A 13647-nucleotide genomic window follows, 5' to 3' on the forward strand; every position below is an offset into this window, starting at 1 on the left:
TAGCTCTCAGGAATGGATTAGTATCGAATGTCGAGGGTCCACTGTATATATATATTCTTTCTTTCTAGCCACCAGCCATATCCCACTTAGGTGGGGTGGCCCAAAAGGAAAAACGAAAGTTTCTCCTTACAAATTTAGTAATATATACAGGAGAAGGGGTTACTAGCCCCTTGCTTCCGGCATTTTAGCCACCTCTTACGACATACATGGCTTACGGAGGAAGAATTCTGTTCCACTTCCCCATGGAGATCAGAGGAAATAAACAAGAACAAGAACTAGAAAGAAAATAGAAGAAAACCGAGAGAGGTATGTACAGTGGACCCCCGCTTAACGATCACCTCCCAATGCGACCAATTATGTAAGTGTATTTATGTAAGTGCGTTTGTACATGTATGTTTGGGGGTCTGAAATGGACTAATCTACTTCACAATATTCCTTATGGGAACAAATTCGGTCAGTACTGGCACCTGAACATACTTCTGGAATGAAAAAATATCGTTAACCGAGAGTCCACTGTATATATATGTTTGTACATGTATGTGTAGTGTGACCTAAGTGCAAGCAGAAGTAGCAAGATGTACCTGAAATCTTGCATGTTTATGAAACAGAAAAAGGGACACCAGCAATCCTGTCATCATGTACAACAATTACAGGCTTTCGTTTTACACTCACTTGGCAGGACGGTAGTACCTCCCTGGGTGGTTGCTGTCTACCAACCTACTACCTAGAAAAAATATATCTATATATACAGTGGACCCTCGACAAACGATATTAATCCGTTCCTGAGAGCTCATCATTAAACAAAATTATCGTTAGTTGAGTTAATTTTCCCCATAAGAAATAATGGAAATCAAATTAATCCGTGCAAGACACCCAAAAGTATTGAAAAACAAAATTTTTACCACATGAAATATTAATTTTAATACACACAAACTGAAGAAGACATGTACAATTACATGACACTTACCTTTATTGAAGATCTGGTGATGATTGATGGGATGGGAGGAGGGGAGAGTGTGGATGGTGTTAGTGTTTAGAAGAGGAATCCCCTTTCATTAGGACTTGAGGTGTCAAGTCCTTTTCCGGGGTTACTTCCCTTCTTCTTTTAATCCCACTAGGACCAGCTTGAGAGTCACTAGACCTCTGTCGCACAACATATCTGTCCATAGAGGCCTGTACCTCCCGTTCCTTTATGACATTCCTAAAGTGTTTCACAACATTGTCAGCGTCACAATTAAACACTTGTTCAGGTTTCAATTCTTAACTGTCTATGTACTCCTTGAATTCCTGCACATATTTTTCAGCTGCTTTATGGTCCAAACTGGCAGCCTCACCATGCCTTATCACACTATGTATGCCACTACGATTCTTAAATCTCTCAAACCAACCTTTGCTGGCCTTAAATTCACTCACATCACTAGTTGCTGGCATTTTTCTAATTAAATCCTCATGCAACTTCCTAGCCTTTTCACATATGATCGCTTGAGAGATGCTGTCTCCTGCTATCTGTTTTTCGTTTATCCACACCAATAACAGTCTCTCAGCATCTTCTATCACTTGCGATCTCAGTTTCGAAAACATAGTTGCACCTTTGGCAAGAACAGCTTCCTTGATTGCCGTTTTCTTGGCCACAATAGTAGCGATGGTTGATTGGGGTTTTGTGTACAACCTGGCCAGCTCGGAGACACGCACTCCACTTTCATACTTAGCAATGATCTCTTTCTTCAAATCCATAGTAATTCTCACCCTTTTTGCTGTAGGGTTGGCACTAGAAGCTTTCTTGGGGCCCATGGTGACTTATTTTGCAGGTGCAATCACTAAAAACACTGTGATGATATGAAATGTTCCGATTATATGTTTGGATGGGACCGCGGTGGCTGGCTGGCTTGTAAACACTGGCCACAAGTGGACGCGTCTCAGACGGAACGAATCGTGTTGGTTGAGTTTTTTAGTGCTAGTCGAGGCAAAATTTTTGCGTTAAAATGTATCGCTAGTCGGATTTAACTTTAGACGATGCCATCGTTGGTCGAGGGTCCACTGTATGTATATATATATATTTTTTTTTTCAACAAACCGGCTGTATCCCACCAAGGCAGGGTGACCCAAAAAGAAAAACGAATGTTTCTCTTTATAAATTTAGTAATTTATACGGGAGAAGGGGTTACTAGCCCCTTGCTCCCGGTATTTTAGTCGCCTCTTACAACATGCATGGCTTATGGAGGAAGAATTCTGTTCCACTTCCCCATGGAGATAAAAGGAAATAAACAAGAACAAGAACTAGAAAGAAAATTCAGTGGACCCCGGAATTTCGTGATTAATCCGTTCCAGAGAGCCCGCCGAAGGTCGAAATTCACGAAACTCGAAACCATTTTCTCCATAAGAAATAATGGAAATAAAATTAATCCGTTCCAGACACCCAAAAATATTAAAATAAATTTTTTTTTTTCTAATTAAATAAAGATTTACATGATGAAAACAATCAGAAATCAAGTACATGCATTTAAAAAAATAATAATAACATTACACTTACCTTTACTGGAGACTTCTGTGTGGATGGAAGACGGGAGGAGGGGATAGGAGGAATGTGTACACTATTTTTTGGAAAGAGAATCTCCTTCCATTAAGACTTCAGGTATGAAGTCCATATCTGGGGTTACTTCCCTTCTTCTTTTAATGCCACTGGGATCAGTTTGAGAGTCACTGGACCCCTGTTGCACAAAATATCTGTCCAGAGAGGTCTGTTTCTGGCATTTGTTTAAGATTTCCCTGAAGTGGGACACAACACTGTCATTGTACATGTTGCCAATGCAGCCTGCAACAGCTTTGTTAGGGTGAAGTTCATCCATAAATGTTTGCACTTCAGTCCACTTTCCACAAATGTCCTTAATCTTTGAAGAAGGCACCTTCCTCCATCTTTCTTCCCCCTCCTCTGCAGCAGTTTCCTGAGCTGTGATCTGTTGCTGTTTCAGATGAAGCTCTTGCAGCTCTTCAGTGGTTATCTCTTCCCTGTGGTCCTCCACCAACTCTTCCACATACTCACCACTCACCTCCAACCCCAGGGACATCCCCAATGCCACAATAGTTTCCACAATTGGCATAGGTTCCTTAGGGTCAGCCACAAACCCTTCAAAATCCCTCTCTTGTACACAATCTGGCCACAAATTTCTCCAAGCAGAGTTCAAAGTCCTGGAAGTCACTCCCTCCCAAGACTTACCTATAAGGTTTATGCAATGGAGGATATTAAAGTGATCTTTCCAGAACTCTCTTAGGGTCAATTCAGTGTCTGAGGTCACTTCAAAGCACTTCTGAAATACTACTTTGGTGTAGAGTTTTTTGAAGTTTGAAATGACCTGCTGGTCCATGGGGTGGAGGAGGGGAGTGGTATTAGGAGGCAAGAACTTCACCGTGATGAAACTAAACTCCTCCACTATTGTCCATTACCAGGAGGCACTTGAGTGGCAGTTTATTTTCCAGGAGGTATTTCTTCACACTGGGGCCAAACACTTCATTAAACCAGTCTAGGAAAATTCCCCTTGTGACCCATGCCTTACTGTTAGCCTTCCACATCACACACAAATTACTCTTGGCGACACTTTATTTGTTGAACACTCTGGGATTTTCAGAGTGATACACCAGTAAAGGCTTCACTTCAAAATCCCCATTAGCATTACTACAAAACATGAGAGTAAGCCTGTCTTTCATAGGCTTGTGTCCTGGGAGTGCCGCTTCCTCCTGCGTGATGTAGGTCCTCTTTGGCATTTTCTTCCAGAAGAGGCCTGTTTTGTCACAATTAAACACTTGCTGGGGTTTGAATTCTCCAGTGTTTATGCACTCCTTAAACTCTTGTACAAACTTCTCAGCTGCTTTTTGTCAGAACCGGCAGCCTCACCATGCCTCATCACACTATGAATGCCACTACGCTTTTTAAATCTCTCAAACCAACCTATGCTGGCCTTAAAATGACCACTTGTTGCAGGCATGTTCTTTACGAGATCGTCATGCAACTGCCTTGCCTTTTCACATATTATCAACTGCGTAACACTATCTCCTGCTAACTGTTTTTCAGTAATCCACACCAACAATAACCTCTCCACTTCTTCAAGGATTTGTGATCTCCTTTTTGTCAGCATATCCACCCCTTTTGCAACAACAGCACACTTTATTTCCTTTCCTTTCGCCACGATCGAAGTGATGGTTGAATGGGGCTTGCCATACATCCTGGCAAGCTCTGTAACACGCACTCCACTCTCATATTTTTCAATGAATTCCTTCTTGAATTCAATTGTGTTCCTCACTTTCTTTACCAAAGGGCTTGCACTAGCTTTCCTTGGGCTCATGGTGACTTATTTAGCAGTTGTAATCACAAAAACAATGGATTATTACGTATGAACCTGCGGGGTGATGGTCACGTGTTGGTAAACAATGGCACACTGAGCATGAATGGCGTGAGAGACTGGCTTTGTGTGCGCGGTGATGGGCGGACGGGTACCGGACAGTCGCCAAAACACGAGCTTTTTCACGAAACTCGAGGCCAAATTTTTCCAAAAAAACTCGCCGAAGGTCGAATTTCATGAAAGTCAAGGCTGCCGAAACTTGAGGGTCCACTGTAGAAGAAAACCCAGAGGGGTGTGTATATATATGCTTGTACATGTATGTACAGTGTGACCTAAGTGTAAGTAGAAGTAGCAAGACAGCTGAAATCTTGCATGTTTATGAGACAGACAAAAGACACCAGCAATCCTACCATCATGTAAAACAATTACAGGCTTGCGTTTTACACTCACCTGGCAGGATGGTAGTACCTCCCTGGGCAGTTGCTGTCTACCAACCTACTACCTAGAAAATATATATATATATATACACCTACCATCCGACTTACGACCTGCTCGACTTACGACCACTCGACTTACGACCATGTTTTTTTATGCCAAATTTCTGGGAAATAAACAACTATTTGTGTTGTACAAAGTGTTTATCCTAAACCTTACAGTATAAAATACAATACTAACAACATAAAAAGTAAAGTAAAACATGAAATACCAAAATAAAACAATAAAATAAAGTCATTACAAAAATGTTTTGTTGATATTCAGTAGTAAAGTTTGACTTACGGCCATTTCGACTTACGACCGGTTTCTCAGAACCGAACTCGGTCGTAAGTCGGATGGAAGGTGTATATATATATATACGTGTACAGTGGAACCTCAAAAATCGAACGTATCACATATCGAACTTTTTGAAAATAGGACCATTTTTTCGGACAAACTGTGTCCCTATTATTGAACGCGCCCCTATTTTCGGACCGCCGGGTACGGGACCTGTCTGCTGGCTCGCTCTGTCTGCGTCCCCGCACAGGCGCCGTGAGCAGTCTAGCTTTGTTTATGCTTGAGTGAACACTAACCTGCGCTCTCATTCACGCATTTTACGATTATTTCGTTGTGTTTAGTGCTTGTGGGACTGTGAAATAAGCTGCCATAGGCTCAAACAAACTTGCTAGTGGTACCCCTGTGGTAAAGAAAGTGAGAAACACCATAGATGTGAAGAAGGAAATAATACAGAAGTATGAGAGTGGTGCGAGACTTGTTGAGCTTGCCAGGATGTATGGGAAAAACAAGTTGACCATCGGTTCTATCCTGTCAAAGAAAGAACAAATCAAGGAAGCTGATGTTGTGAAAGGTGTTAATATGCTAACCAAAAAAAAGACCACAAATAGTTGAAGAGGTTGAGAAGTTGTTGCTGGTGTGGATCAAGGATAAAGAGATTGCAGGTGATAGTGTTTCAGAGACGATTATTTGCGAAAAGGCAAGGAAGTTGCATGCCGATCTGGTACAGAAAACTCCTGGAACCAGTGCTGATAGTGAATTTAAGGCCAGCAGAGGCTGGTTTGACAGATTTAAGAAGCGTAGTAGCATACACAATGTTGTAAGACATGATGAGGCAGCCAGTTCAGACAAACGGGCGGCTGAGAAGTTTGTACAGGAGTTTAAGGGGTACATAGACAGTGAAGAATTCAAACCTGAACAAGTGTTTAATTGTGATGAAACAGGCTTATTTTGGAAGAAAATGCCAAAATGGACCTTCATCACACAGGAGGGAAAGGCACTGCCAGGACACAAGCCTATGAAAGACAGGCTTACTCTTTTGTTCTGTGCTAATGCTAGTGGTGATTTTAAAGTGAAGCCTTTACTTGTGTATCATTCAGAAAATCCCAGAGTGTTTAAGAAAAACTGTCTTTAAGAACAAGTTATGTGTCTTGTGGAAAGCTAATCATAAGGCATGGGTCACAAGACAAATTTTCAATAAGTGGGTCTATGAAGTGTTTGGCCCCAGTGTGAAAAAATACCTCCAGGAAAAGAAATTGCCACTGAAGTGCCTCCTGTTAATGGACAATGCTCCTGCTCATCCTCCAAACTTATTAGACCTCTTGTCTAAGGACTTCAGTTTTATAAAAGTGAAGTTCTTGCCTCCTAACACCACTCCTCTTCTCCAGCCCATGGACCAGCAGGTCATTTCTAACTTCAAAAAACTCTACACAAAAGCAGTGTTTGAAAAGTGCTTTGAAGTGACCACAGATACTAAGTTGACCCTAAGAGAGTTCTGGAGGAATCACTTCAACATCTACAGCTCCATAAGCCTTATAGGTAAGGCTTGAGAGGGAGTGACTTCCAGGACTTTGAACTCTGCTTGGAGATAATTGTGGCCAGATTGTGTCCAAAAGAGGGATTTTGAAGGGTTTGAGGCTGACTCTGACCCTAACCCAGCTCACCCTCTGCCTGTTTTGGACTATTGTGGCATTGGGGAACACCCTGGGGTTGGAGGTGAGTGGTGAGGATGTGGAAGAGTTGGTGGAGGACCACAGGGAAGAGCTAACCACTGAAGAGCTGCAAGAGCTTCATCTGGAGCAGTATCAGACCACAGCTGAGGAACTTGCTTCAGAGGAGGAAGAGGGAGTGGATGAGGTGCCTTCCTCAAAGATTAAGGAGATTTGTGCCAAGTGGAATGATGTCCAAATGTTTGTGCAGAAGTACCACCCCGAGCAAGCTGAAACAAGCCATCTTTGCAACAAGTTCAGTGACAGAACCATGTCCTATTTTAGGGAAATGTTAAAGAGGTGCCAGAGGACTGTGGACAGTTATTTTGTGAGACAGGGGTCCAGTGACTTTCAAGCTGGTCCTAGTGGCATTAAAAGACAGAGAAGGTAAGTAACCCCAGAGAGGGCTTTACCTGAAATCCTCATGGAGGGGGATTCTCCTTCCAAACACTAACCCCAACTCCCTCTCTCCTCCTCCCTATCTTCCAGATGCCATCACCAATCTTCAATAAAGGTAAGTAAAAATGTTATTTTATATGTATTACTATACATAATTAAAAACTATAGTATTTGTTGTATGTAAAACTGTAATTAATCTCTATAAAATTTATTTTTTGTGTGAATATTTTTGGGTTTCTGGAACGGAATAACTGTATTTCCATTATTTCTTTTGGGAAATATTGCTTCGAATTTCAGACTTTTCGAATTTAGAACTAGCTCTTGGAACGGATTAAGTTCGATTTTTGAGGTTCCACTGTATGTATGTGTATATATATATATATATATATATATACATGTATATATATATATATATATATATATATATATATATATATATATATATATATATATATATATATATATATATATATATATATATATATATATATATATATATATATATATATATATATATATATATATATATATATATAAAGGAATTGTTAAATGTTGATGAAGATAGGGAAGCCGTGATTTCGTGTATAGGGCAAGGAGGAACAACATCTTGTAGGAGTGAGGAAGAGCCAGTTGTGAGTGTGGGGGAAGTTCGTGAGGCAGTAGGTAAAATGAAAGGGGGTAAGGCAGCCGGGATTGATGGGATAAAGATAGAAATGTTAAAAGCAGGTGGGGATATAGTTTTGGAGTGGTTGGTGCAATTATTTAATAAATGTATGGAAGAGGGTAAGGTACCTAGGGATTGGCAGAGAGCATGCATAGTTCCTTTGTATAAAGGCAAAGGGGATAAAAGAGAGTGCAAAAATTATAGGGGGATAAGTCTGTTGAGTATACCTGGCAAAGTGTATGGTAGAGTTATTATTGAAAGAATTAAGAGTAAGATGGAGAATAGGATAGCAGATGAACAAGGAGGCTTTAGGAAAGGTAGGGGGTGTGTGGACCAGGTGTTTACAGTGAAACATATAAGTGAACAGTATTTAGATAAGGCTAAAGAGGTCTTTGTGACATTTATGGATTTGGAAAAGGCGTATGACAGGGTGGATAGGGAGGCAATGTGGCAGATGTTGCAGGTGTATGGTGTAGGAGGTAGGTTACTGAAAGCAGTGAAGAGTTTTTACGAGGATAGTGAGGCTCAAGTTAGAGCATGTAGGAAAGAGGGAAATTATTTCCCAGTAAAAGTAGGCCTTAGACAAGGATGTGTGATGTCACCGTGGTTGTTTAATATATTTATAGATGGGGTTGTAAGAGAAGTAAATGCGAGGGTCTTGGCAAGAGGCGTGGAGTTAAAAGATAAAGAATCACACATAAAGTGGGAGTTGTCACACTTGCTCTTTGCTGATGACACTGTGCTCTTGGGAGATTCTGAAGAGAAGTTGCAGAGATTGGTGGATGAATTTGGTAGGGTGTGCAAAAGAAGAAAATTGAAAGTGAATACAGGAAAGAGTAAGGTTATGAGGATAAAAAGATTAGGTGATGAAAGATTGGATATCAGATTGGAGGGAGAGAGTATGGAGGAGGTGAATGTATTCAGATATTTGGGAGTGGACGTGTCAGCGGATGGGTCTATGAAAGATGAGGTGAATCATAGAATTGATGAGGGGAAAAAGGTGAGTGGTGCACTTAGGAGTCTGTGGAGACAAAGAACTTTGTCCTTGGAGGCAAAGAGGGGAATGTATGAGAGTATAGTTTTACCAACGCTCTTATATGGGTGTGAAGCATGGGTGATGAATGTTGCAGCGAGGAGAAGGCTGGAGGCAGTGGAGATGTCATGTCTGAGAGCAATGTGTGGTGTGAATATAGTGCAGAGAATTCGTAGTTTGGAAGTTAGGAGGAGGTGCAGGATTACCAAAACTGTTGTCCAGAGGGCTGAGGAAGGGTTGTTGAGGTGGTTCGGACATGTGGAGAGAATGGAGCGAAATAGAATAACTTCAAGAGTGTATCAGTCTGTAGTGGAAGGAAGGCGGGGTAGGGGTCGGCCTAGGAAAGGTTGGAGGGAGGGGGTAAAGGAGGTTTTGTGTGCGAGGGGCTTGGACTTCCAGCAGGCATGCGTGAGCGTGTTTGATAGGAGTGAATGGAGACGAATGGTTTTTAATACTTGACGTGCTGTTGGAGTGTGAGCAAAGTAACATTTATGAAGGGGTTCAGGGAAACCGGCAGGCCGGACTTGAGTCCTGGAGATGGGAAGTACAGTGCCTGCACTCTGAAGGAGGGGTGTTAATGTTGCAGTTTAAAAACTGTAGTGTAAAGCACCTTTCTGGCAAGACAATGATGGAGTGAATGATGGTGAAAGTTTTTCTTTTTCGGGCCACCCTGCCTTGGTGGGAATCGGCCAGTGTGATAATAATAAATATACAGTGGACCCCCGCATAACGTTGGCATCACATAGCGATTTTTCCGCATAACGATTACTTTTATCGCAAAATTTTTGCCGCGCATACCGATTAAAAACCCGCTTACCGATTTTCGTCCGAGACGCGTCCAATGTGCCCTCACATGTGCCGGCCGTCCCATTGTTTACCAGCCAGCCTCCGCGGTAACATCCAAGCATACACTCGGAATATTTCGTATTATTACAGTGTTTTCGGTGCTGTTTCTGGAAAATAAGTGACCATGGGCCCCAAGAAAGCTTCTAGTGCCAACCCTGTGGTAAAAAGGGTGAGAATTAGTATGGAAATTAAGAAAGATTTTGAAGGGTTTGGGGCTAACCCTGAGAAGCCTATGCCAGTTGTGGAATCCATTGTGCCTACTTCAAAGATTAAGGAAATGTGTGCACAGTGGGTTGAACTGCAAACCTTTATAGATGAAAATCACCCTGACACAGGTGTTGCAAGCCGTGCTGGTGACTATTTCAATGACAATGTTATGGCCCATTTTAGGAAAGTCTTGAAGGAACGGGAGGTACAGAGCTCTATGGACAGATTTGTTGTGCGACAGAGGTCCAGTGACTCTCAAGCTGGTCCTAGTGGCATTAAAAGAAGAAGGGAAGTAACCCCAGAAAAGGACTTGCTACCTCAAGTCCTAATGGAAGGGGATTCCCCTTCTAAACAGTAAGAAGATAATGCTCTCCCCTCCTCCCATCCCATCAATCATCACCAGATCTTCAATAAAAGTAAGTGTCATGTAATTGTGCATGCCTTTTTCAGTTTGTGTGTATTAAAATTAACATTTCATGTGGTAAAAAAAATTTTTTTAATAATTTTGGGCGTCTTGCACGGATTAATTTTATTTCCATTATTTCTTATGGGGAAAATTCATTCGCATAACGATTATTTCGCATAACGATGAGCCCTCTTGCACGGATTAAAATCGTTAACCGGGGGTCCATATATATATATATATATATATATATATATATATATATATATATATATATATATATATATATATATATATATATATATATATATATATATATATTTCAACAAGTCGGTCGTCTCCCACCGAGGCAGAGTGACCCAAAAAAGAAAGAAAATCCCCAAAAAGAAAATACTTTCATCATCATTCAACACTTTCACCGCACTCACACATTATCACTGCTTTTGCAGAGGTGCTCAGAATACAACAGTTTAGAAGCATATACGTATAAAGATACACAACATATCCCTCCAAACTGCCAATATCCCAAACCCCTCCTTTAAAGTGCAGGCATTGTACTTCCCATTTCCAGGACTCAAGTCTGACTATATGAAAATAACCGGTTTCCCTGAATCCCTTCACTAAATATTACCCTGCTCACACTCCAACAGATCGTCAGGTCCCAAGTATCATTCGTCTCCATTCACTCCTATCTAACACGCTCATGCACGCTTGCTGGAAGTCCAAGCCCCTCGCCCACAAAACCTCCTTTACCCCCTCTTTCCAACCCTTTCGAGGACGACCCCTACCCCTCTTTCCTTCCCCTATAGATTTATATGCTTTCCATGTCATTCTACTTTGATCCATTCTCTCTAAATGACCAAACCACCTCAACAACCCCTCTTCTGCCCTCTGACTAATGCTTTTATTAACTCCACACCTTCTCCTAATTTCCACACTCCGAATTTTCTGCATAATATTTACACCACACATTGCCCTTAGACAGGACATCTCCACTGCCTCCAACCGTCTCCTCGCTGCTGCATTTACCACCCAAGCTTCACATCCATATAAGAGTGTTGGTACTACTATACTTTCATACATTCCCTTCTTTGCCTCCATAGATAACGTTTTTTGACTCCACATATACCTCAACGCACCACTCACCTTTTTTCCCTCATCAATTCTATGATTAACCTCATCCTTCATAAATCCATCCGCCGACACGTCAACTACCAAGTATCTGAAAACATTCACTTCTTCCATACTCCTCCTCCCCAATTTGATATCCATTTTTTCTTTATCTAAATCATTTGATACCCTCATCACCTTACTCTTTTCTATGTTCACTTTCAACTTTCCACCTTTACACACATTCTCAAACTCATCCACTAACCTTTGCAATTTTTCTTTAGAATCTCCCATAAGCACAGTATCATCAGCAAAAAGTAACTGTGTCAATTCCCATTTTGAATTTGATTCCCCATCATTTACTCCCACCCCTCTCCCGAACACCCGCGCCTCGGTGGGAGGGGGCCGACTGGTTGAAAAAAAAAAACAAAAATATATATTATATATATATATAGATATATATATATATATATATATATATATATATATATATATATATATATATATATATATATATATATATATATATATTGTACTGGCTTCTTCACTCTGTGTTAGTGTGACTTGTAAATAGTCCATGTTGGACCAAAATGCATCATAAGCTTCTCTCTGATATGTGCAGGTTATTTGTGTAATGTCATCTATGTATTTCAGGTTCAGTCAGAGACCTACTTATCTTACTACAGGCAGAAATATACAGATTTGTTACATGTGTGACATGTCACTAAGTGGTTTCTCACTTTGTATTGATCATTGCTTTGCATATTTGTACAGTATTGTCTATTGTAGTATTTTGAATTGTACAATATGTACTGGTGCTATATAAAGTTTATTGAAAAATGGCAAAAATTTAGCTTACATTTTCTGTAACAGGCAAGGTACTACTGATGGAATGGGCCAAGTTGAGGTGGGGTGTGTTCGACGAGCTGGGTTACCCTGGTGATGAAAGCTTCCCACTCTTCTATATCTGGGATGAAAACACTAGTGGAGTTCCAGGTGGTGGCACAATTCTTCCCACATATTGTGCTAACACACCAGTGGAAGGACGTCGTATGTAAGCAAAGTATCCTTCTCTCACTGTAACAGTAATAGACAAGTCTGGAAATAATGTACTACTTTGTTAAATCTGAAATCAAATTATCCAGCGAACTGTAACGATAATGGATTTTGTTAAAACCAAAATCAAGTAAAACAGGCTTTGTTAAATTGAGGTTTTACTGCTACTGTATATACAGTGGTACCTCAGGATATGAACTTAATTTGTTCCAGAAGAGTGTTCGAGTGCCAATACCGAACGAATTTGTTCCCATAAGGAATAATGTAAATTAGATTAATCTGTTTCAGACCCCCAAAAATACACTTACAAAACCACTTACATAAATACACTTACATAATTGTTCAAGTTATGAGCTGTTCGTATCTTAAGGTACTACTGTATTTTTATATTTTATTTACTGTATGAAAGTGAGGAAGGTACCTAGGGATTGTCAGAGAGAATACATAGTTCCTTTGTAAACAGGCAAGAAGGACTGTAATAATGTTGGTAGAATTGCCGACAATATGTAAAGTAAAAGGACACAAGTGCAACTAATGTGACATTTTATTGTGGTAACGTTCCTGGAGAGTGAAACGTTGCCACAATAAAATGTCACATTAGGGTAACGGCTTGACAAAGCTCCTGGAGAGCGAAATGTTTTTTATTTATTTATTTATTTATAATTTGAGCACACATACAGAGGTACAAAAAAATACAGATAAGAGCAGCATGCCAAAGCCACTTATACTATGCATAGCATTACGGGCTGGCTTAAAATTAACTTAAGATTAACTAAGCAATGATGAAATCAGTGAAAAACATTAATGTAAACAGATTACTATAAAGCACAAGTGAGTATTACAAAGACAGGTCATATGGTTGCATGCATTGTTGTAAATTCAGTAGAATGGAGTATTCTGTTAGGTAGTGTATTTAAAAAATAATAAAGTTAGATTGGGTTTTAGGTTTAACATTTATGTGATATAATTGTGAGAAACATCAGACTGATATACTCTTGAAGTCATTCTGTTTCGCTCCATTCTCTCTACATGTCCGAACCACCTCAACAACCCTTCCTCAGCCCTCTGGACAACAGTTTTGGTAATCCCGCACCTCCTCCTAACTTCCAAACTACGAA

At 40.4% G+C, this 13647-nt stretch overlaps 1 protein-coding gene across 9 annotated transcripts in view; it reads left to right on the forward strand.

Annotated features, from left to right (window-relative positions):
• LOC128703277 (calcium-activated chloride channel regulator 1) overlaps positions 1-13647 on the forward strand; it is a 482928-nt gene that overhangs the window by 276936 nt on the left and 192345 nt on the right. For 8 of the 9 annotated variants that reach the window (XM_070103296.1, XM_070103298.1, XM_070103299.1 and 5 more), the window contains one exon: positions 12347-12527. In XM_070103296.1, the coding sequence (XP_069959397.1) occupies positions 12347-12527 (181 nt within the window). Of the gene's footprint in view, positions 1-12346; positions 12528-13647 lie in introns of those variants that run through there. The other variant, XM_070103302.1, reaches the window with a different exon arrangement.

This window comes from Cherax quadricarinatus, chromosome 85, assembly GCF_038502225.1.
Source record: "Cherax quadricarinatus isolate ZL_2023a chromosome 85, ASM3850222v1, whole genome shotgun sequence".
Taxonomy (NCBI): Eukaryota; Metazoa; Arthropoda; class Malacostraca; order Decapoda; family Parastacidae; genus Cherax; species Cherax quadricarinatus.